Source organism: Fundulus heteroclitus, chromosome 23 (assembly GCF_011125445.2).
Source record: "Fundulus heteroclitus isolate FHET01 chromosome 23, MU-UCD_Fhet_4.1, whole genome shotgun sequence".
Lineage (NCBI taxonomy): Eukaryota > Metazoa > Chordata > Actinopteri > Cyprinodontiformes > Fundulidae > Fundulus > Fundulus heteroclitus.
Window position 1 is genome coordinate 6,015,796 of NC_046383.1, and position 22,079 is coordinate 6,037,874.

The following is a 22,079-nucleotide window of genomic DNA, read 5'->3' on the forward strand; positions in this document are numbered from 1 at the left end:
GTTATGCTGCACTTGTTCCTGTCTGTTGGAGGATTTCTATACCTGTACTACAATGAAATACAAATTTCACGTGTAAGTAGATCACCAGTTTTGTAAGGAAGGTTTTGTTTGTTGTTTTTTGTTTTTTCAAACTAAAGCTGAAACCTTGACTTTTATATTAATCTTTAATCAAACATGTTGAAACTTCATTTGTTTTGTGGCTGATGCGTTGTTTTCTCTAACTTATGAGGCAGGTACTGATGCGTATTCGAACGTTTTTCTCTGTGTAAAGCCTCATTTAAATCCTCCTCTGTGAAGACGAAGTGAAAATCACACCTCAGAGGCTTTTTTTAACCTCTTGTTTAGCGTTTTATGAAAGTAGATATAAAACAGTGTGAGCGGAAAAATAGCTTTTGTCAATTGCTCCCCTGATATTTAACCTTTTCTTGTTCTTGCAGGCAGCTTACTCTTCACCACAAGCCAGAGGTACATTGATTTTACTGATTAGAGCTGTACTTTTCCTTTTAGAAAGAAAAGTCAATCAGATAAAGATGCCTGACCTGCATTTGCGATTTTCCCCTTCCCAGCTGGTTTTCCCCCCGTAGGAAAACAAGACACAACCTACAGAGTCCTGGCACGCATGGTAGTTAAGAAGAGTCCATCTCCTCAAAAAGGTAATCCATACAAGAAAAATAATAATAATTAAAGCATGTGTCTTTTATTGAACTTCCTTCCTAAGTGTATTTTAAAGGTTTGCTTGAACCTTTTACTTTTTCTTTCTAGCTGGTTACTTTGAATGGAACATCGAGCATTCAATTCATAAAAAGATCAACTACTTTGAAAAAAGCTGGCTGACTATCCTTGAGCCCGGCGACTACTTCGTCTACTCCAGGGTGACCTTCTCCAAGGGCCACGCCACCATCCCACTGGCCAGCTTGGTCAAGCTGAGGAAGAGCCAGAGTGAGAAGGAGACGGACGTGATGAAGGCCTACTGCAGCCTGAGCAACGGCATGGACTCTTTGAACCCTCACATGTGCACAGCCACACAACAGGATGTGATCCACATGGAGAAGGGAAACCAGCTCAGCCTCTGGGTGGACGACCTCTCGCTTGTGGACTATGACATGACTGCGACAAGCTTTGGGATGTATAAGGTTTAGGACCTGCAGGGACCAGGACTCCAAAACCAGGGATCTGCCACTGTGGATGGAATACACATACTAAGAACACTCTAAGGAGCGAGTCGACACGCCTTTCCGTGGTACACAGAGACACATTTCCAAACTATAATTTATTAAATAGCATTGTCTACTTCTTTGTTTTGTCAATGGTTGCTTTGTATTTATTTAAGTAAACTGGACTATATATTCGAAAAAAAGTATTCTCTGTCCTACTTCTGTGAATATATCCACCCATCCAGTATCTATACAGGGTTTTGGGAGAGATGCGGCGTACACCCTGGACAGGTCGCCAGTCCGTCACAGGGAAATGTAACGACACACAGGACAAACATTCTCACACCTAAGGGCTCGTTAGAGAGATCAATTACCCTAACATTCGTGTTTTTGGGCTGTGGGAGGAAGCCAGAGTCCCCAGCGAGAACCCACGCATGCACAGGAAGAACATGCAAACCCCATAGAGAAAGAGCCCAGACCGGCATTTGAACCCAGGACTTTCTTGCTGCAAGGCACCAGTGCTACCTACTGAACCACTGTGCAAAATGACACATTTTAAGACTTAATATTATCACATTTTCATTGTCAGATTGCATAGCTACTCTCGTGGAACATTTCTTCACAAAAAAAAAAAAAAAGAAAAAGAAAAAAGGAAAGTGATAAAGTCCGGAAAAAAACAGCCATTTTTAATGTGAAAAAGTATAGAAACTGTTTCCTCTTGCTCAGACTGAAACGCTGTGGTTTTACTTTTCTAGGTTAACCAACAGCAGCTTGACATGCATCCTGGCGATTATCTTTAGAAATTTAATAAGATGATCTCTTTTAGCCATCATGGTTTCTCTTTAATGAGGAGCTAAATTTAGGTTTATCGTTTCACTCTGTAACCTTCCAAATCTAATCGATTTATGCTAATTTCAAGGATATACTAGTAGGAGTGAACACGGAGCGTATTTGAACAGTGGAAAAGAAAACAAAATAAGAGTCTGGATGGTCCGCTTTTGGTGTTTGCTAGATGGAAGCAGTTTTATAAAAGTTGGTGCAGAGAGTCTGAAGAGTCCTTAGAGAACATCCAGACCTGTTCCTGCAGAGGATCTGAAGCAGATTCAGGACAAAGAGCAGAAATACACCAAAGACCCTCTTAGCTCCCCTCACTGTCCTCCTGCCAGCCATATTGCCATCATTTCCCTGAAAGGTTTACCTCCCATTTCAGGCTTTCCATGTTCCCAAAGCACTGATTTTCTTATAGTCTAGAAGGCTCTCTGACCAGGGCGGCACGGCCTTTGGGGGAACATTTACTTTTAGTTTTTAAAGTTACGTCAGCGGCGCTACAAACATGTTTTCTGTTGCCGATTTCCAGAGCAGCCACGGCCGGCTTCAGTGGATTTTTCCTGTCGTACTTTAATAAACTGGGGTCAGCATTTATTTCTACACTGCACATAAAAATGGTTCTTCCATCTGTGAGAAAGCACACAAAAAGCATCTTTAGTCAGTTTTTGGCGTTACATAATGTTCAGGATCGGAAGAAGCGGTATCAAAAGTTAAATAAATGTGATGACTGGACTGACTCAGACATGTAATGGCCTTTTGGGTTTCAAAATTAGCTTCAGACTACTCCTTCATGTGAAATAATGACTGTTAATCTTTCCCTATATATATACACGCACAAATATACAGCCAAGGTTCAACACTAAAAGTAGTACTTGAGTAATTTACAGAAGACGCGTGATGCTCAAAAATGCTATGTAAAACGTGCTTTTACATGCCGCAGTACAGCAGGATGGAAAGTGTGAATCTCTGTGTGCGGGCGCAGAGGCAGCCCACTCTTACAGAATGCCATGCACCCTAGTCACTCCTTCCACCGTGTAAAGGGTTTCCTGAATGCAAAGCTGAGCAACCTACGAATTCCTGTGCCGCACATGTGATGAGCGTGGCGCGGAAAAGCCAGCCGGCCCGCCATATTTTTTTGGGTTTCCAGCATGAATGAAGAAATGAAGGAAACCCTTTTCCGTCGCTCTCAAGGTTAGAACTGATTCTCAAACCAAAACGCCACTTGTTATATTAAACTTTTAATAAAAGAACAATCAAACCAAGCATACAGTACAGGATGTCTAGAAAAAAAAAATAGGATAACAGACTTGCAACAATAATTGCATAGAACAAGCGTTAAAAAAAAAACAAAAACAAAAACACAGTGGTGTGGAAATATAATCATTTCAGATGAACATTTTCCCCACCGTAAGTGCTCACAGAAGCTATTGGGAGTTTTGAGTTACAGTGTGTGGTGCTAAATGGAAACAGTCGTCGGGGTGGTTCCACGTCTGCAGCGTCGATGCTGAAAAGGGTCCGACGTTTGGAGCCGGTGAACCGAGGAGGCGCCTTTCAGCTTGAAACTTACACCTCTGCAGAAGGACCAGCGGCATCAAAAGCTACACAGTGCTGTGAAGTTTCTGCGCAGAGGTGCGAGCAAAATAAAAAATAATAATAAAAACAAAACAGCACTTCCACACAGCAGCTGTTTCATAAATTCAACAGTTCGAGTCATTTGTGGAGGGGGGAAAAAAAAACAACAACCTTTTAAACCAAGAAATTATACTTTACCAAGGCAAATAGAAGGCCAGACAGAGCAATAGCTGAACAACCCTGTCTGGTGGGTAGTAAGGTTCTTGCAGGTTCTTTAAATCTGACCGATTGCCGCTGGGTTTTACCCAGAAGTTTGTCAGTAAAGCAGTCACTTATTGCATTTCAGTTACATTCGCTGTTTCTGTGCAGTGCGGCGACGCTACACAACAGAGTTGACAGTGCACGCGCTCGTCCCCGTCAGGAAATGTACCGCGGTCCGTCCCTCAGAAAGAGGCCACGGCCATAAATAGAAAGGAAAGCGCCGTTTTGTTTTCAAACCCAGCAAAAAAAAAAAAAAAAAAAGAAAGATTTCAGGTATTTAGTCCCAGTCAGTCTTAAACTCTGTTTTTTGGTTTTCGGACCCCTTCGGGAGGCACTTAAAAATATGTTAACTCTACTCCACACCAACATCTGTTTATTTCCACTGTTCCCACACGGAAATCTCAAAGCAAACAAGATTACTTATTGTCTTTTTCCTCTTTACGCCGTACAAAACATGTCAGGGTTTCCCTTGCAAAACTGCATTCATAAGGCTTACACCACATTTTAAATGCTTGGGTTAGCAATAAATATGGACTATACTTCAAAAACTCAAAACAAAAAGGTTATGTGCTCAATATTTTAAAAATGATTCTCGTATATATTTTAGTAAGGGTCACCTCTTTGTCTACTCTTATAATAACAAATAGCACAGAGTTAAGTCTTTCCTATTTCATTATGCAGATGCATTGCTTTGGAGTATATATGTCTGAGTATATATTGATTATCGCATTTCTGATGCAGAATTCGTAATGTAGAAACACTGTACATCCATGCAGTTTTTAAATAAACAGTATACAGCTGCATTTTGGAGACTGAATTGAGCTTGATAGTCCTCTGTCTGACTTGCCTATAAAATCCCCTGGACATGAATTAGAAAAACATCCTGTGCATTCATGAAACCACAACAGGCCGACTCTTTTTTTTTTGTTTTTTTTCATCAAGGAAGCCCTATGGTAATAAAATATAACATGATTTGAACATCATCAGTCCTGTTTTAAAAGAAGTTCAGGTAAGAGAAGCAGAAGACTTGATGGCTTTTTTTTTTACTCCTTTTCTATTCCCACAACAGCAAAAGAAGGGAGAGAGCTCGTTTCTATCGTCCTTTTCCAAAATTGCTCCCTTAGCTGGGTGGATCTTGCAGTCAAAGATTGCTTGAAACATAGAAGATTAGCCAGGCTGTTCAGGAGCACGCGTGCGCATTTGGCTCTCCTAGTAAAAACTGGACCAGGAAGACGGATCCGATTCTATGGTGCTGTCAAATCAGGCTTCAGGATGGAGGCGAGGAAGGTCCAAGTATCGTCGGCACAGTCCATCTTTATGCGTGATTGAAATGTGAAGACGGAAGACACGCATACAAAAAAAAAAAAAAAACGCATAAACACACAAAAATGTCCCCCACCCACCTCCCCCCGCTGCGAGTCCGCTCCTGTGAATGGGCCCCTGCAGGTAACCAGCCTCAGAGAGGTGTGGCGTGAGGACGGGGGCCCGACTGCTTTAATGGCCGCCGTCGTCCCAGCCGCAGTCGTTCTTCTGCTTGCTCAGCTTTCTCACCAATCTTTCCAGCTCTTTGCGAGACTTCTGCTCCTCCTCCAGAAACTGCTTCATCCACTTGTTCTCCTGTAAGACATTGAGGGAACAACGACATCACCGACGGTCGGGTGAACGGAAAGTGGCGGCCACTCCTTAGAGACGAATAAGGATAATTGTTTTGATCGTTGTTTAAAGTGGCCTGCAACTGCAACTATTCCACATTTTCTCACGTTATAAGCAAACACATTAAGTCATGTTATTGAGTTTTACGCGACGGATCAACACAAAGTCCTGCGTAGGTATGAAGCAGAAGGCAAGTAAGTGGTTTTCAAGATGTTGTCTGAGATAAAAGTTTGACGATATGGCATGGATTTTTATTCAGCCATGATACCACCAAGTAAATGGCAACAGCAATGAGACGGCAACTAATTAGTAAATAGAGTTTAATTTAGTCTCAGTGTGAATAACACCATCATGGTGTGGGGTTGAGTTTCTTCAGGGGAAGCAGGGGAGCTAGTGAGTCTTAATGGGAAGATGGACGAAGCTTAATGTAGGAAATTTATGGATGAAAACCTGTTAAAAGCTACAAAAGACCTCAAATTGGGGTGGTGGTTCTTGATCCAGCAGGACAAAGACCCTAAACATACACTACAGTGGTAGGGTTTCAGATAAAGCAACATCCAGACACAATTCTAGTTGCAAGCCTTAAAATTGTAAGGTAGCAAATTAATTAAACCGCAGAACTTAACTAAGAAACTGACGTAAGGAATAAATGGCGAACGTTGGAATTTGTTTTCTGAAATGACTTTGTTCATCAAGTCACGACTGATGAATGTGGGAGACAAACAGGACAAAAAAAATTCTTCACATGCGAACACATCCGGTATTAAATTTAGGACTCGCTTTGTGGTAATTTGTCAGTGAGGTGATGACAAATTGTTTGATGGTTGCTGTCATCACAAGATAATTTTCAATCTTCTTTGGTCTTGTACATGTGTAGCCCGGTCTTTGTAATAAAATTAAATTAAAAAAACAAGTATTTCCCCCCACATCATTTTTAAAAATAATGTTGTAAATACAGGATTGATTTCAGAAAAGTTTTTGAAAAGCTGTTGTAAACATACCAGATGCATGGAGGGGAGAGTACCACAAAGACTAGGGCTGGACGATAATTCAATAACATATCAATAGATGTATATCAATGATAGAAAAAAAAGGGGGTCAATAAAAAGTTCAATAGAAGAACAGTTTTCCTTCCTTTTGCATTTTAGCCATGTAGATTAATATTACAGTCATTACATCCTGCCAACCAATCACAACGCAGACCCAGGAACCAAGCTCCGCCCTCTTGAAAGAGTTCACAGCGCACCAGTTCTCTTATTCTTTTTTTTAAAACTTGCAGTTTTGGTAAAAACTTGGTTGAATAAAAGGTTGTTTGTGTGTTCTGTATCTAAAAATAAGTCGCTGAATAACAGCATAAAATGACCAGGGCTGCACTTAAAATATATGCTTTAAATTTGTTGATCGATATCGATCAATAGGGTTTCTATTTTATCAATATGTTTTTTTTTCCTATATCGTCCAGCCCTAGATTAGGCGAGTGAACAGTCAATTGTAACGCCAAAATAAAAATCAGCACCTGTCTGATAGCGTTAATTTTTCCTCCACTGCATGACCAGGTCTTTACCAACGGCCGCACATGTGACGCCAGCGCCCCATTATTTGTCGCAGACAATGATGCACATTACTCTAAAAGTCACACACGCAGACACAAAAACTGAGTTTTCTTAAATCTCAACTTAGGCTGGGGTTTTCAGAAATAATCGTTTTCAGTGATTTAAAACTGAGTTTTGGTGTGAACGAAAGGCCAAAACGCATAAAATTTACTTTGCTTTCCCAGATATCCGGCTAAATGTGGACATTGTTTAATTTACTGATGAAAGAGATTCTCAGAGAAATCCTCAAATGCATTTTGTTATTTAAAAAAAAATAAATAAATCATACCGAAAAGTTTAAATGTTAAAGACGCAAGTAATGCACTAAGTTGGTTCTGTTAAGCCTGGCTGTATTGACTAAAGAAGATAGAGTGAACAAAAGCAAAATTGTTGCAACCGCAAACTTTACTTTTTTTTTTAATTCACTGCATGTATACTTATGCATAAAAAAAAATGAGGATTTGCAAGAAATGTCAAAACTGAAAATTACAGCAAGAATGTGAACACATTGAGTTACAAAGTCTATCAGCTGCTGGGAGGAAGGATCTGCGATAACGCTTCTTTGTGCATTTAGGACGCAGCGGTCTGTCACCAAAGGAGCTACATGCACGGAGAGGGAGACATTGCTCTACAGTGATGTTATTTTTGAGAGCGTCTTTCTGCATGGTGTCGAGGGGGCATAAAAGGACAGAGTCGGCCTTCCCGATGAGCTCCTCTAACCGCTGGGCGTCAGCTGTACATAAGCAGCTGATCCAACAAACTACACCACAGAAAACGGCCAATGACACCACAGAGTCCAAGGTGAGATCCAGAGGTCTAATTTAGGACGTTTAATTTTATAAAGTTTACTCTATATAAGGCAGACAAAACATATGAGTGATAGACCAACATCCTGTTGCCTTCACACAGGGGGGTTTCCACAAAAGCGGTTTCAGCGCTGGTTTAGAGACAAATCTGAGTTTACCACCAGCTGTTTCGACTGCCAACAAACTGGGTCCAGTGCCGAGAAGCTGGAGGTGAAAACTGGTCAAAGCAGTGGGAAGATCATGAGATCATAAGTCTCTCTTCTTCCTCTTGTTTAGGTATCAACAAACGGGAACGATAGGGGGTTAGAAACTATTTACCAGAAGAGGCATTTCAGCTGATGGAAACCGGTAACATGAAGGGAGCTCATTGGCTGTGGAATTTATTTTTTTTATTTTTTTGATGGAACCAACTTAGAACTTAAACCTAAAATCTAATTTCATGCACTTTTCACCTCTCCTTCAACTCTTAAAGTGTTAGTTTGAATATTTTAATGTGGGTTCTGTTGAGAATAAATAAGCAGTAAGCATCTTACCCGCCCCAACTAACAGTCATGACTTGTTAGTTACCAGCAAGTCAGGGAAAAGCCAAGAAAAACAAAAATCCCATTTCTGCCATCTTACAATTACTTACATTTAGTGTGAAGATTGGGTTCCCCTAATTTCTCTATATAATGCTGCTTCAATAACCTTATTTACAAAGTAATTGTAAAACTAATGTTAATAAAAATAGTAATTTTTACTACATTAAAAAGGTAATAAAACCAATAATGTAATAAGGTGACATTGATGTCATAATGTTTCTGAGTCCATACCATTTAGCCAATAACTGTAACAGAAGTAGGTCACATGACAAATGTTTTCTTCCTGTATTGTAGCAAATTCTGCAGCATAATCCAACTACCAAATGGTAACTAATTAAATTGCATTTATTCATACATTAAAAATAATATTTTAGATTTCCACGCTGGTGAAGAAAATTTAAACAAATATGATGATGGATATGTCAAAATATAAATAGTTTTGATGAGCAAACTGCATAATTTCTGCAAAAATGACCTATTTTAAAGAAATGCATCCCTAATTCAGCATAACATTGTCAAATGCAGAAAGTTTAAATATTCTCCCAATCAAGTAATTAGAATTTATGTTAATACCACTCAGCATCTTGCTTTAATCCATATTTCAACATGTTATTAAAAGCATTCCAACTTACCTTTTTTAACTCGTGAACCTCGTCCTTTAGAGCATAAACTGCATCAACCAGGCTCCTACAAGTTAAAGTATAAAAGCATTTATTTCATACCACAAGATATCAAGAATACTTTATATAGTCATTAAGTTTACTCCTTGTTATAGGAACCTACACAGTCCATTTTATTTATTTGTATATGAAGGTAGTTCCGTCTATATAGGAGGAATATCAAATTTGTGAATCCAATTACATGAGAGGATTTATGCTGCGATATTCCCAAAACTCATTAGTAAAGCCAGCAAAGCCTATTCTTCATGCTTACTTTTCCTCAGTTACTGTCTGTCCATTGCTTTTAATCTCCTCCACGATGATCTTCTCTTCTTCAGGCAGAAGCACCTGGGGGACACACTCTTTCCGCACTGCCGGACAAAAGTGAACAGGTGAGCTTGGCTGATGGCTTTGTTTAAGACCAAACATTATTTTTTAATTTGTCTCCCTGTGATCCTGCAATTAATCACACACCTGAGGCGGTCTGGTGCAGACTGGCTCCTGTGCAATAAGCCTCAATCACCCGAAGTATCTGAGCATCCTCCTCCAGAGCAACTGTGCCTATGAAAATATGACAGTGTGTCGTTTTAAAAGAAAGATGATTTGCCTTTCAGTTCAGCTTCAGTAGGAAACAGAATATCGATCGGCTGGGTGCATGACTCCGGTTTATTGTGTAAAGAAGGGTTTCGATGTATTACTAAAACTATTAGCTCATCCAACAGTTGATGCTACCTACCATGGACATATTGTATTTGATTTATCAAATACAGCATTGTCTTTATTCCACAAGACCAATTTAAGGTAATGATTAAACATCTGCAATCATCTTTACTGTTTCTAACGAAGAAATAAGCTGCTCAGTGGGTTAACCAATAGGTTTTGCCATGATGAATGTGATCAACAAGGGAACGTTAATTGGACGCACGGACTAGTAAAATAATATGCCTGTGAAAAAAACTTACAACATTTAAATGGTTTAAGCGGTTTTAATACAGAAATATAGGTACAAAAAATGTAAATATGATCTATGACTGATGTTTCTAATCAATGGTCCCTGAAAACTAGTCTGATGTGTCGATGCTGACCTTGTAAATGCCCTCAGTGAACACCAAAAGCCCCTGTATGGCTTGATCATTGCTCAACGGGAATGATGTTTTATCAAAAACATGATATATTGCTTTGTTTTTGCAAATACGTTTTCCAGTCTAAATAATTCTTTAAATGAGCAGTCAAACGGCAATTTAATTTACATTTCAGTTTAGTCTAATGAGTTCATTTTGAACAGGATTGGAAAATGAGAGTAAATGACACAGAAAAATAAAATGACTTGTATAATCAACGGATATTTAACACGATTCACCGCATAAAGGATTATAATGATGTTCAAAATGGGGTAGGAAGAAGTATAAACTCATTAAATCCTACCCCAGTACAATTTAAAGTTATTGCTTTTTTTGTTATTTTAATCCCACAATACCACTATTTACTCCAATGTTAATTTTCTCTGATTCGATAATTAAACTTCAGAACCAAATCATCATATACTCTGCAACACCAAGAAGGGAATTACATTACAAGGTGCTTCAGTCAAGTAGCGTCTTTTTCACAGTAACCAAACATGTTTAGATCAGTGGGTTCATGACAGCGTGGATGGATCCATCAAAATGCATTTATTAAATCAAGTATTTACCACATTTTCCCTTCCTGCTGTGCAGAGCCGGCTGCAGGCGGGAAATGAGACCAGCTTTGGGTTTGCAGGTACATCAGAGTCGAGCATAGGGATGAAGCTTAATGCATGCTGCCGGTCCTTCTTTGCTCTCAAACAACCCTACAGCCAATTAAAGCTAAAATAGCACCAAATATGTTGTGTTTCATTTATGGAACAGAACCTTTTTTTTAGCTAATGGGTTAAAATAGGATCAGAATTTTATTGAGGAGGAGCAACAACTTTGTAGTTCTTTAAAAGTGTCTGCAGTCAAAGACGTTGCCTTCATGTGGAATTTCAGGAAATCAAGATTGATTTCAAGTTTTTCCACAATCAAAGCAAGGTAATCTGTGAACCACGTCAGAATTATTAGGAGTTTGGATGGTCTAAGGTCCAATTTATAACAGCAAAACAAACAGTGGAGAGCTAAACAGATGTAAATATGCTGGCAAAGTACAGGTTGCAAATGCTGCATTTGGACAAACTGCAAACTGATGCATAACATAATAATCTGCACGTTTTTAAAAGACCCAATGCAAAATCCGGCTTTAAACTGTTTTAAGAAAGTTTAGTAGTAGTTGAACCAGGAGAGCAGGATTTATTAGGGCGTAAACCCTTACTTTTTCTTATCTGGATCTCATCATCAGAGGCCTTGCGCTCTTTCTTCCTGTTGCCTGGCAGGAACTTTTTCATTGGCCGTGGGCTCTTACTGGAGTCCTGAGGGAGCACAAGCAAGAAACTCAGTGAATCTCAGTAAACGCAAACATCCGGGCTCTACACACAGCTGAAAACGGGAGGCTTCGGTCAAAACAGAATGCAAGCTCATGGGGATTGGCATCCCAAACGTACACACAGTGAAGAAACAAAAGAACCGTCAACAAACAAGGCAGCAAGCATGAGATAACCGAGACCAAACTGGCAGGAAAAATGTCTCCAAAGTTAAATACAGCCTGCTTGAAATGGTTTTTAAAAGGTTATATCATGTATTTTTCTTAGAAATATGCACTTAAAATATCTTTTGTCACGGACAACAGTTGCAGCAAAGTGAAACTGACTTAACTGGCAAAGTTTCAGCTCTAAAGTCTTCGGAAAATGCCTCAAAATGAAATTTCATGATTTGATCTTTTTTAAGAAATGATCACATCGCAAAGATGTGGTTTTATGAATGAACGGGTTTTGCCTTTCTGCTGTGTTTGTTTTTTGCTTTTTTTTTTTTCAATTATTTTGAAAGCCAGTCGTAAAAACGGTTTCCTCTGTGAAACACGCGAGAAGCGGAGGTGTGATGAATAAATTCACAAAAAAAAAATGTTTAGTCATTGCGTGATGTGCCAGTGCCGACGCCCAAGAGTAGAGCACGGAGGATGGGGATCCTACTGTCATAGTTGTTTTCGTTTAGCAGTTTGCCCCATGCCGTCAGCATAGGGGCCATGCAGCATCATTTGGAAATATTGAAAACTGGTTCAAAACTAATCTTTTCCTGTTCAAAAACAAGAAAAAGTGCATTTATCGGGGCTTCACCATCGAATGCTCTTCTCTGAATGAAGATATGATCGAATAAAACAAAATTTATATGAAACGCAAATTCATTACACCCAGACTGATTTTAGGTCAAAGGTTTGTTAAATTTAATGTTTTTGTGTTACATAAATTAAATTAATAGTACACACTAGTACACACACTCAACCGGTCTGGGCTCTTTTGTATTGTTTAAGCCTCTATGTTAAGGTGCTTGACCAAGATAGATTACATCTTTTGTGATTCAGGGGTTGCTGAACACAAAGAATGCTCCTGTTGCAGCGTCAGTGTGGCGCGTCTCTTTAAGAACTCACTTCATTGCACACCTCTATCTCCGGCTAATGTTAAAACGAGCGCTGCTTCACAACTCCCTTAAGGCTGCAGCTATCCCCTTTCCTTCTGCTACTTTTTCATTTACGCTCAACTTTCCCCATGCTTGGATACAGCGCTTGCTTTTTTTGCAGTCTTTCATCTCTTTCTGTAAGAGGAACCTTCCAGATAAATCCTATTTTATGGGTTTTCTGTAATATTCTAATTTTCTCAGAAACATTTGGATTTCCATTCAGACTAATACATGTCATTCTATTTGTGCTATCTTATGAGTTTCACTTTTTGAAGAGAATTGTTGAATTAACATTTTCAAGGCCATTCTAATATATTGACATGCACCTGTAAATACACAGTTATGCACACCTTACAAATGACTTAAAAGGTCACACATGACCCTCTCATATCTCATCTTTAAAGAGTAAATATGACTAATATGTCTGTTTGGTAAATGATTTGCATGATTATGGCGTATAGAAGCCTGCGACACACTAACGCACGGAAAGCTCAGCTCCCGCATTTTCTTTCCTTTCTTTTGAAAGCCACTAAAAATGACATCCTTTATTCTATGATGTCAACATAGGAGGTACGCTTAATCGACTGTGCCAAAAAAAATAAAAAATCCAGCGTTGAGGGACAAACCCAGCATAGCTTTCCAGAAAGGTAGCTTCACAGGTGGAATTTTATTGCAATGATGCGTCAGAAAATAATTTCAAAAGGTGAAAAAGAAAAAAAAAAAAAAAAAGGTATCATACTGGCTGACTGACTTCTTGCAGGGAATTGGGGAGAAAAGAAAACTTGCAGGGCAACAGAAAACAGGAAACCAACAAGGTGAGAATGAAAGAATAACTGAAGCAAACAGAGCAAAGCAATGTCAGCTCAACACGCGCACACACTCGCACACAGGCAACCCCCAACCCACCTCCCCTACCCACATTTTTAGACCACAAGCACACACACACACATAGAAACAGAGACATGTCTAACCTTACCTTCATGATATAAGACATCCTCTAAAGAAGGCAGAACGGAAAAAGAGAAAAAAAGGGGAAAAATGTGCATGAAACATTACAATGAGTGAAGAGTGTGATGAGAGAGAGAACATTTCAAACACCCTTACTGGATCACACTTATTGTTTGTCTTAGCAGGATGAATAACTTAACATCTCAGCAAGAAAAATGAGAAAAAAAAAACTAAAACCAAATAATTTTACCTCGCTATTTACCTGGATATTATTAAAGACAAGACAAGAAAGGAAATGTTATTTATTTAGCACCTTTCACAGGTCAAAAACCACACAGTGTTTTGCAATAAAAACAACCATAAAAACCACAAAAGACATAACAGCACAAATATAATTTATAGTATAAAACTAGTTAAAAACCCTAAATAAATGAGTCTCCGGCTGATTCTTAAAAAAGAATCAACAGAATCAAGATGGCTCCAAGATGGAGGAAACTTGTTCCACAATCTGGGGGTTTCAGCTATTCTGTTCTCAGGGGCAATAATTAGGGCTTTCCGTCTTATCATAATAAGTTTATCAAGGAGGATAAATTTAAATATTCCGTTGGCTTAAAGGAACATTGGAGTTGAATATCGTCAGCATAGAAGTGATAAAATACATCCGAAGACTGCTGGATTATTAGTTATGTTGTTATAGTGCTTCAAATTTGATGCTGGCAACACATTTTTAGAAGTTGAGACGTGCTCATGTTTCCCTCTGTGTTGTGTGAACTGTTTTTGAGTTCCCAGTCCAATCAATCAATCTCTATTTATAAAGCACTTTCCATATACAACTAGCACGGTGGTTCTCAAATAGCAAGGCACGTCCTCTAGGGGGCGCATGCAGGTATAACAGCAAGGCCTGCCATGTAGGTGTTACAAGTTAAAAAGGTCTGTGAGGACATTATAGGTATAGCCTGCTAAATTGGAAAACAGCACCACCTGCTGTTTGGTCTGTACTTGCAGCCAGTAGTATGAGTGGCAGGGGATTCTGGGTAATCCGCAGAGAAACGGCTTTACTGCATTAGGTAACGTAACTAAGAATGTATGTGGACGGATAATATCAATAAAAAGAAAGAGTATAAAACTTAATGTAACTGTAGTTTGTCTTTAATAATAATGGCTTGATATTATTTTTGTCATTTTATCAGCTTGTCTATTTTAGGTCTCTATATTTTATTCACAATGACATTCACGGCTATCTTAAAATCCCATGTGCCGTCTTACCAGATAGAGAACGTAGTGGGTCCGCAAGGCGTGAACATTTTTGTATTTTATCCTTAGTTTTGACTGCAGGTGTGTCTGACTAAACATTTTTATACTGTTGTTAATATTATGTAGTATTGAAAATGTGGCACTGTTGAAAAAATTCCAGTTGTTAGAAACCGCTGTTACAAAACGTAAAAGGGATTCTGGGTAATCTTCAGAGCGACAACTTCAATGCATTAGGAGAGAAAACAATTAAAGATATATCTTTGATCCATTTTGTAGGGATGGGGGGGCTGAATTTTTTTCATTAATTCTTCACAGGAGGGCACAATACAAAATGTTTGAGAATCACTAAATTAGCCCAACAATACAAAATTAGATGAAATAAAAACAAGAGAAAAAAAAGCATCTAAACAAAAGGGGAGAATAGGGCTAAGCATAAGCATAACAAAATCTCACTATAGACAAATATCCACTTAAAATCTGGTATAATCCGGCATATAATGAAGAAAACATGTAACGCCATTCCTGAACAATTTGTATTATTTTAGTATTAATGCTCAATAGCTAATCTGAGTTAGCAATAGCAAGTCTGGAGTTTTTATTAAAAGGTACATAGCCACGTTATTTGACTTTTATTTATACATCATGATCAAACCATTTTTCGTCTTTTTCTAAGCATATAACGTGGCTATATACCTTTAAGTAGTAGAGTCACAATTAGCCATTTCTAATTTCTTGCAGAATATTAAAAATTACATTCAAAATGCTTAAAGTAGGTACAAAGGATTATTGCATAAAGGTCCTGCCACTTAAACAAGTCAGGTGGCTAACCTTAGTATGGTATTTGTAATGCATATAATTAGCATGCACAGAGCAAATTTGATAATCAGTTAAGATTAAGCATGTACATTTCCAATAACACTCTTCAGCTTCAAAACAACTGGGGCAAGCGAATCCGTCAGTCCCACGCTGAATGTGTTTGCTGCTAGCTGAGTTTTCGCTCTGTCCGACTCGCAGCGGCTTTTGAGGTTGCAAATTACCGTCAAAACAATAACGAAACATGCAAGGAGTTAAAATGACTGCACAGATAAGACCTCCACACTAGATGGGCTGTGCTGGAAAACACCAGCAGTGAAAAAGTGATGACTGTGCAGAAAACCTGCAAAGTCCTCTGAAACCCCTCTGTGCATTTGCTACTTAGCCCTTCATGTGACCTCAAACGATGGCCAAACCACAACGTTCCCTGGAACGTTTTGTGCTAGCGTGCAAGAAATGTCAGATTACCACAGTTTAAAGAATGTAAAATATAAAAACTTAATATATAAACAATCAAATAAACCAAGGAACCAGCTATGGTTGCATCTTTTCCTTACTTACTGCTTACAAGTTTACACATATCTACATGCATGTTACGACACAAGTCAAGAGCTCATCGGAAAGTTAGTTTATTTCAGCAACTCAATTCAAAAGGTGAAACCCATTAAAATGTAGAATTAATAAGCATGTCGTAATATATTTCAGCCTTTTATTCATGCAAATTTAAATGATTGCAGCTTACAGCTAAGAAAACCCAAATAAGTTACTCAGAAATTGCTAATATTTCAAAAAAACTGTTTAAAGAGTTGACTTTTGATGCAGAGATGTTGGCCTGATGGCCACCATCAGCTCATCTGCATTGTTGGGTGTGCTTGTAGCTCATTTTCCTCTTGGCAACATCCCATAAAATGATCTTTGGCCTGCAAAGTAAACTGATTTAAACTCCAATCTAGCTGAACCTGTGGCAGCAGGCGGGTGCCATGAAAGTGGAGCAACACTAGTGCATAACATGGCTCCTCAAATTATCACCGACTGCGAAAACTTCATATTGTTTTCCAACTTAAACCGTTTGTGACCAGGACTAATGTCCGGCTCTGATTGGTTGTGTACAATGTCAATCACTATTGTCAATCGCACAACTCCCCCGCAAACTAAGGGACCAGTGGAGCAGCTCAGCAGGCTCCACTGTGGGGGAGGAGCTGTGGAGGGAGGGCTGTGGTACAACAGAGAGCGAGGGGGAGGGACCTGTAAGGTGTGCTTGCTCAAATTTTCAGGCAAAGTTCAGTTTTCTCATAGCTTCCTACTGCAGCTTTCATTTATGACTTAAATTATCTTTATTATAAGATGAATGGAAACGTGATTAATCGCAACACGTGTTTTAACAGATGCTCAATTGATTGTTTTGTTTTTTTAATAATAGATTAACAACCTTACTTTTTATTCCAGAGGTTTTACTAAAGGACATGTGCTCTTTTTTTTAATTAAACATGAAGTTTGAAAACTACATCTGACAGCATTCGATATCCTATCAGAAGTGGAAAGAAATTTTACACTAAATACGGGCTGGATTAAAATAATCCAGGCGTACAACTAATAGTTGATCGAACTCCCCGAGCCATCAGCTGCCCGTATCCAAATGTTTTTAATTAGGTCGTCGGCGGTATATTTGAATGATCAATTAGCAGAACGCAGAAGAAAAATCAACCATTTCAAATACTTGGTCTGTTTTATACACATAAAGTTTAAACAATTTGGAAAAGTTTGTGTTTTTATTTTATCTGCTGCACAAAGCGCCTACTTTTTTTGACACACTCAGAGAGTATAGATGGGGGAAGTGAAAAGATAAACGCACTCAGAAGACTGCAGAGGCGACCTTTGTAGGGGAGATGGAAACACCGCGGTAGCTGCAAGCCTTGCTGCTTGCCTCGACTCCGACAAAGAAAAACTGAGGTTGTTTAATAGTATAAAGAATTTGCATATAAAGAAAGCTGTGGGAGCGTCTTTATAAAAAAAAAAAATACACACAAGGACGTGGATGTTCAGAAGCTGATTCTGTGGTAGGAATGCGTAATAACTGAAAGTTTTCAGCCGAAAGTGCTGACTTATGAAAGCTTCCACCGCCCACGTGCTCCACGCACGGAGAATCACCCTGCATCAAAACCAGGTAACTCAGAACCACCGGTGAACTCACCGCTCGCGAATGCCAGTCACACTTTTAATGACCATGCAGACATTACTGGAACAACGATCACTTTCTGCCACATTTCAGGGACAACCGGGTTTGTTTCTCGAAGCGTTTCCGCGAAAAACAAACAGAAAGAGCACACAGGTTTGGATAAAATTAAAATGGAAGTCATGAGTAAAAAACTCATTAGAAACGGTGGCTTTTAATTCCGAATCAGCTGGAAATTTGGAAACAAAAAAACAAAACAAAAAAAAAAACAGGACCTCCCCTCCTCCAATCCGAAAATCTGAATAAATCTGAGACAAATTAGAGATGAGACGGTGGACATGTAGAGGAGGGGGACTTCTTGCGGGTTCTGACTACCACTGCACTGCGTGACTGATTGTGAGAAACGGGTGTGGGTTTGTGCAGCTCTGCAGCTTCCTACCTCTTTGTAGCCCAGCGCGGCGGAGGGCTTGAGAGGCGGCGCGGGGCGCAGGCAGCTGAGGGTCCATGGCTTACTGGTCTTTGGCGGCTCCAGGGGACCGCGGCTGACGGCGCTCGGACCACCCAGATGGGGCAGGTGTGTGGGGGTGCCGACTGCGCTCACCGGCTTCACGTCTACACTCTGCAGACCGAAGCAGACGTATGAGACCCACCTGAGCACTGAACATTGGGGGGGGGTGGGGGTCTAGCATTCGTCATCTTTCGGATCAACACTTAGAACAAGGTGCGAGGATCGCTCTGACGTGTTGTTTTGACTTTATACAGCGAGCGTGTCCGTCGGGGTGAGTGGGTGTCCTGACCTTTGAAATGCTGGCTGCAGGACTTCCTGACTTGGCGTACGGCTGCAGGTGCTCCAGCCACTCTTGCAACTCCTGAGCGCTGCTGCAGAAGACCGCGACGCGATCAATCATGCTTCCTGCGAAGAATTCACAAAAGAAGATGATGGAAACGGAGCTCTTTCGGTGAAAGTGAGACGCGCCGCTGACACGATTAATTAGACTGACAGCTGACACCAACCGCAACCGAAAAGAGAATGGGGATTTAGGAAGCATAAAAAAAACCAAAATGAACGATACAATAAGCCATTAGTGTTTGAGGCAGACGTAGAAGACTGAATCGAAAATGAACATCAAAGCAAACTCTGGCTATAAACAAGCTGCAAACTGTTGAGTAGGAGTCCGTTATCTCTGTAAAATCGCTGATCGTTTGAGATCATTGACGATAAAATGCACCATTTTTTTTGGGTTCATGTTGCAGGAATTATTTTTTTTTTTATCTTTTGTATAAACAAAGGAAACAATTAGTTTGATTTCACTAGCTGGGAACCGACACCAGCTGGGGACCCCCCAAAAAGAGCTCCTAATACAGCATCCAGAGGCACAGAAAAGCTGTGAATGCTTTGAAATTGTTTAGAAATCATTGCAACATCTGTATATTTTACTGACTAGCTCCTGGAAGCTCAGTGGTAGGACGTTTTTTTTTTTAGTTTTTTTGTTGCCCAGTATAACGGATGCAGACCTGTGATGTCGAATCCATGATGAGCGTTTTCAGCATCTTCTCCTTGTCTCGTTACTGTGGCGCCTGTTAGCGGCAGCTTCCCCTGAATTGGAGAAAAGAAGAGAAAAGAAGAATTGTGATCAAACTAAAATAAACTTTGCATCAAAAGTAAGGAAATATGTATTTGGTTGACTGTTGTCACAATGCACCTTATACAGTCGGAAAGCCCATTTTTTTTTTTTTCTTTAAATGGAGCCAGACGTGTTAGGAAAAAGCAGCTTTCCTTACAAATGGAAGTATTTATTTACTCATTTGGTGTCACTTATAGGACTGATAATGGAAGTTTCAAGAAGCAAGACATATATATACAGTTTACCAACGTATTTAACGAGCAATGGCCTAATTAGTGGACGGAAGAACCCTAAATGACGACAACAGCCTGACATCATGCTGGTCACCAGCCTGGTCACGCGCCGCTGCAGGATGGCATCCAATTTTTCAACCCGCATTTGTCGTAAGTCGGCAAACACGATTCTGTTGGTCGCCCTGGTATAAACCAAGCCGATCCCACAAGGGTTTAAATGAGGTTGAGGTCAGAACTGAAAGCTAGCTTTTTGATCCTCTCCGCTGGATGTAGTCTCTAATAAACCACAACGGAGCTCATTGCCAGATTTCTACTGGTTATTGAAGCTCATTTGGACACATCCCTGCCATGAGATGACCTCTGGGGATCACAAGCCCTGTTTTTTTCCCCAGTGTGGGAGATGCAGCCCCACACCATTACACTGCGTCGGCCAAAAGCTGTTACAATGGGTGCAGCCGCCTCACTGCTGCTCAGCCTACAAATGTATTTTCTTAAGAAAATATGGCATCATTTAAAGGGCAAATACATTTCCAAATATAAAACATGGAACACAGACGAAAGTATTAAAATGCACATTTTTCCCCACACTGTTTTACTCCATGCATGGAAACTGCTAAAAAGGAATTCAACACCGATTGCGCAGGAACCCCAAAACATAGAAGTATCAGTGTATTCACAAACCAACCGACTTGAAAATATATAAAGATTTTAGACAGACTGAATAATGTAGGCTAAAATTATAAAGCATTAAACTCAGAAGAAAAAATAAAAATCAAAGGTCATATCAATTACAGCTTCTCAATAACATTAACTTATGTGTATAATAAAACCTAAAGAGCAATGATGTCCTGATGTCTCACCTGATAAATAAAGCCACTCATCCGGGGACTGGCAGACAGCATAACCAGGACATTTGGGAAAAGCATTAGGTAGCGCTCGTCTTTTTCCTGAAAGGAAAGACAAATAAGAGATCAGGCTGGATTCATTACAATCATAAACGGCAGAAAAATGTTTAGCAACAGTTTTTTGTTTTTTCATTGACACAAGGTTTGCTGAAAAGTAACTACATGGTTAAAGTTCTATAGTTTTCCAGGTTCAAATTTTCAGGAGTTATAGCATTTTTGACACAAAAAAGAAAAAAATTAATTAGCTTTATTTGTAGTTTTATTCACAGGTTCCACAAAAAAACAAAAAAAACATGGAGCAGTTTTACTGATTTTCAGGCATCTGGATCCTCTTCAGTCAGCTTTATCTAATTATCTGTAACTCTTGAACTTCCATAATTAGGATTTCATTAAGAAGTTTAGTTTCAGTAGGAGTTCTTTAATAATGGCTATTTCTTCAAAATACAATTTTTGCCTTAAAATATTAGTACCTTTATGTCATTTGTAATAAATAAATAAATAAATAAATAAAAAAACACACAACAACATATTAAAGGTATTTTTATTGTATCAAATAAGTGTTTAAACCAGACTCAGTTTAAAGACAACAGTCCAGGTCAACTTGATTTTTGAAGTTGTCTAAACTCCAAAAACTTTAATTTTTAACAAGTTTGCAATCAGTCACTAAGTCAAAAACCAAATACCTGATGGCTCAGACGTTAGAGCCAAGGTGAGACGAGTCAAATTAAAGATAAAGAATGAAATTTAAATACAGAATGATGTAAAAACCACTGCATTTATAAAGTATTATTAGATTTTTGCCCCTTTTAAAAAGTGAAGACAGAAAACAGGTCTGGGAAAACGAATAGCCTTTTATAGTCAAATTCCCTTTCTCTATAATTTTGACCTGGGAAATGGGCAAATAAAATTTAAGACTTTTCCAGACTCAGTGGGAACCTTGCAGCTAGTTTAACGTGCTGCAGAACCCGTGCACGCTTAGTTGCACCAGCCAACGTGAAACCGTACCTTTGGCTCACATTGACAAACTTTATTCTCTTTTAGGATGTACATGGTTAGCAGCACAGCTGCTAAATGCCACATATGATGGGAAATTGAGGGTAATGTGTAAAAAAAAAAACAATTAATGAGAACAGACGTGGTTGGAAAGTGGTTGGGGATGACTAAAAATGCCTGAAACTAATTGTTTATCTTGGGCTTTCTTCCAACCGCGGCCGCGATGTCGACCCCAATGCAGAAACCACACAAGAAAGCCTGGCTTGGCTTAGACTCTCCCTGTGGCCTACTTAGGTTTCTATTGTGATACATGTGGGTGAAATTACTTTAGCATTATGCGTACACAGATACTGGGAACAGATTAGAGCACAAAGGCAAAGATATTGAACTTTGGTGTGTTTTAAATTGCCTTGGATCTGAATAAATAGATACAACGAATCTTAGGGGGGTCCCCATTTTCTGGTTG

The 22,079-nt window shown here is 39.3% G+C and overlaps 1 protein-coding gene across 2 annotated transcripts in view; it reads right to left on the minus strand.

The window, feature by feature from the left end:
* Positions 1-3,207: 3,207 nt before the first annotated feature.
* LOC105925712 (Rac/Cdc42 guanine nucleotide exchange factor (GEF) 6) overlaps positions 3,208-22,079 on the minus strand; it is a 55,021-nt gene continuing 36,149 nt past the window's right edge. The window contains exons 13-22 of one of the 2 annotated variants that reach the window (XM_036126969.1): positions 20,576-20,662; positions 19,373-19,454; positions 18,655-18,770; positions 18,297-18,476; positions 13,646-13,666; positions 11,432-11,528; positions 9,581-9,667; positions 9,381-9,477; positions 9,080-9,134; positions 3,208-5,432 (exon numbers count right to left, since the gene is read on the minus strand). In XM_036126969.1, coding sequence (XP_035982862.1) covers positions 5,310-5,432; positions 9,080-9,134; positions 9,381-9,477; positions 9,581-9,667; positions 11,432-11,528; positions 13,646-13,666; positions 18,297-18,476; positions 18,655-18,770; positions 19,373-19,454; positions 20,576-20,662 — 945 coding nt within the window. In that variant the 3' untranslated portion in view covers positions 3,208-5,309. The remainder of the gene's footprint in view (positions 5,433-9,079; positions 9,135-9,380; positions 9,478-9,580; positions 9,668-11,431; positions 11,529-13,645; positions 13,667-18,296; positions 18,477-18,654; positions 18,771-19,372; positions 19,455-20,575; positions 20,663-22,079) is intronic. The other variant, XM_036126970.1, reaches the window with a different exon arrangement.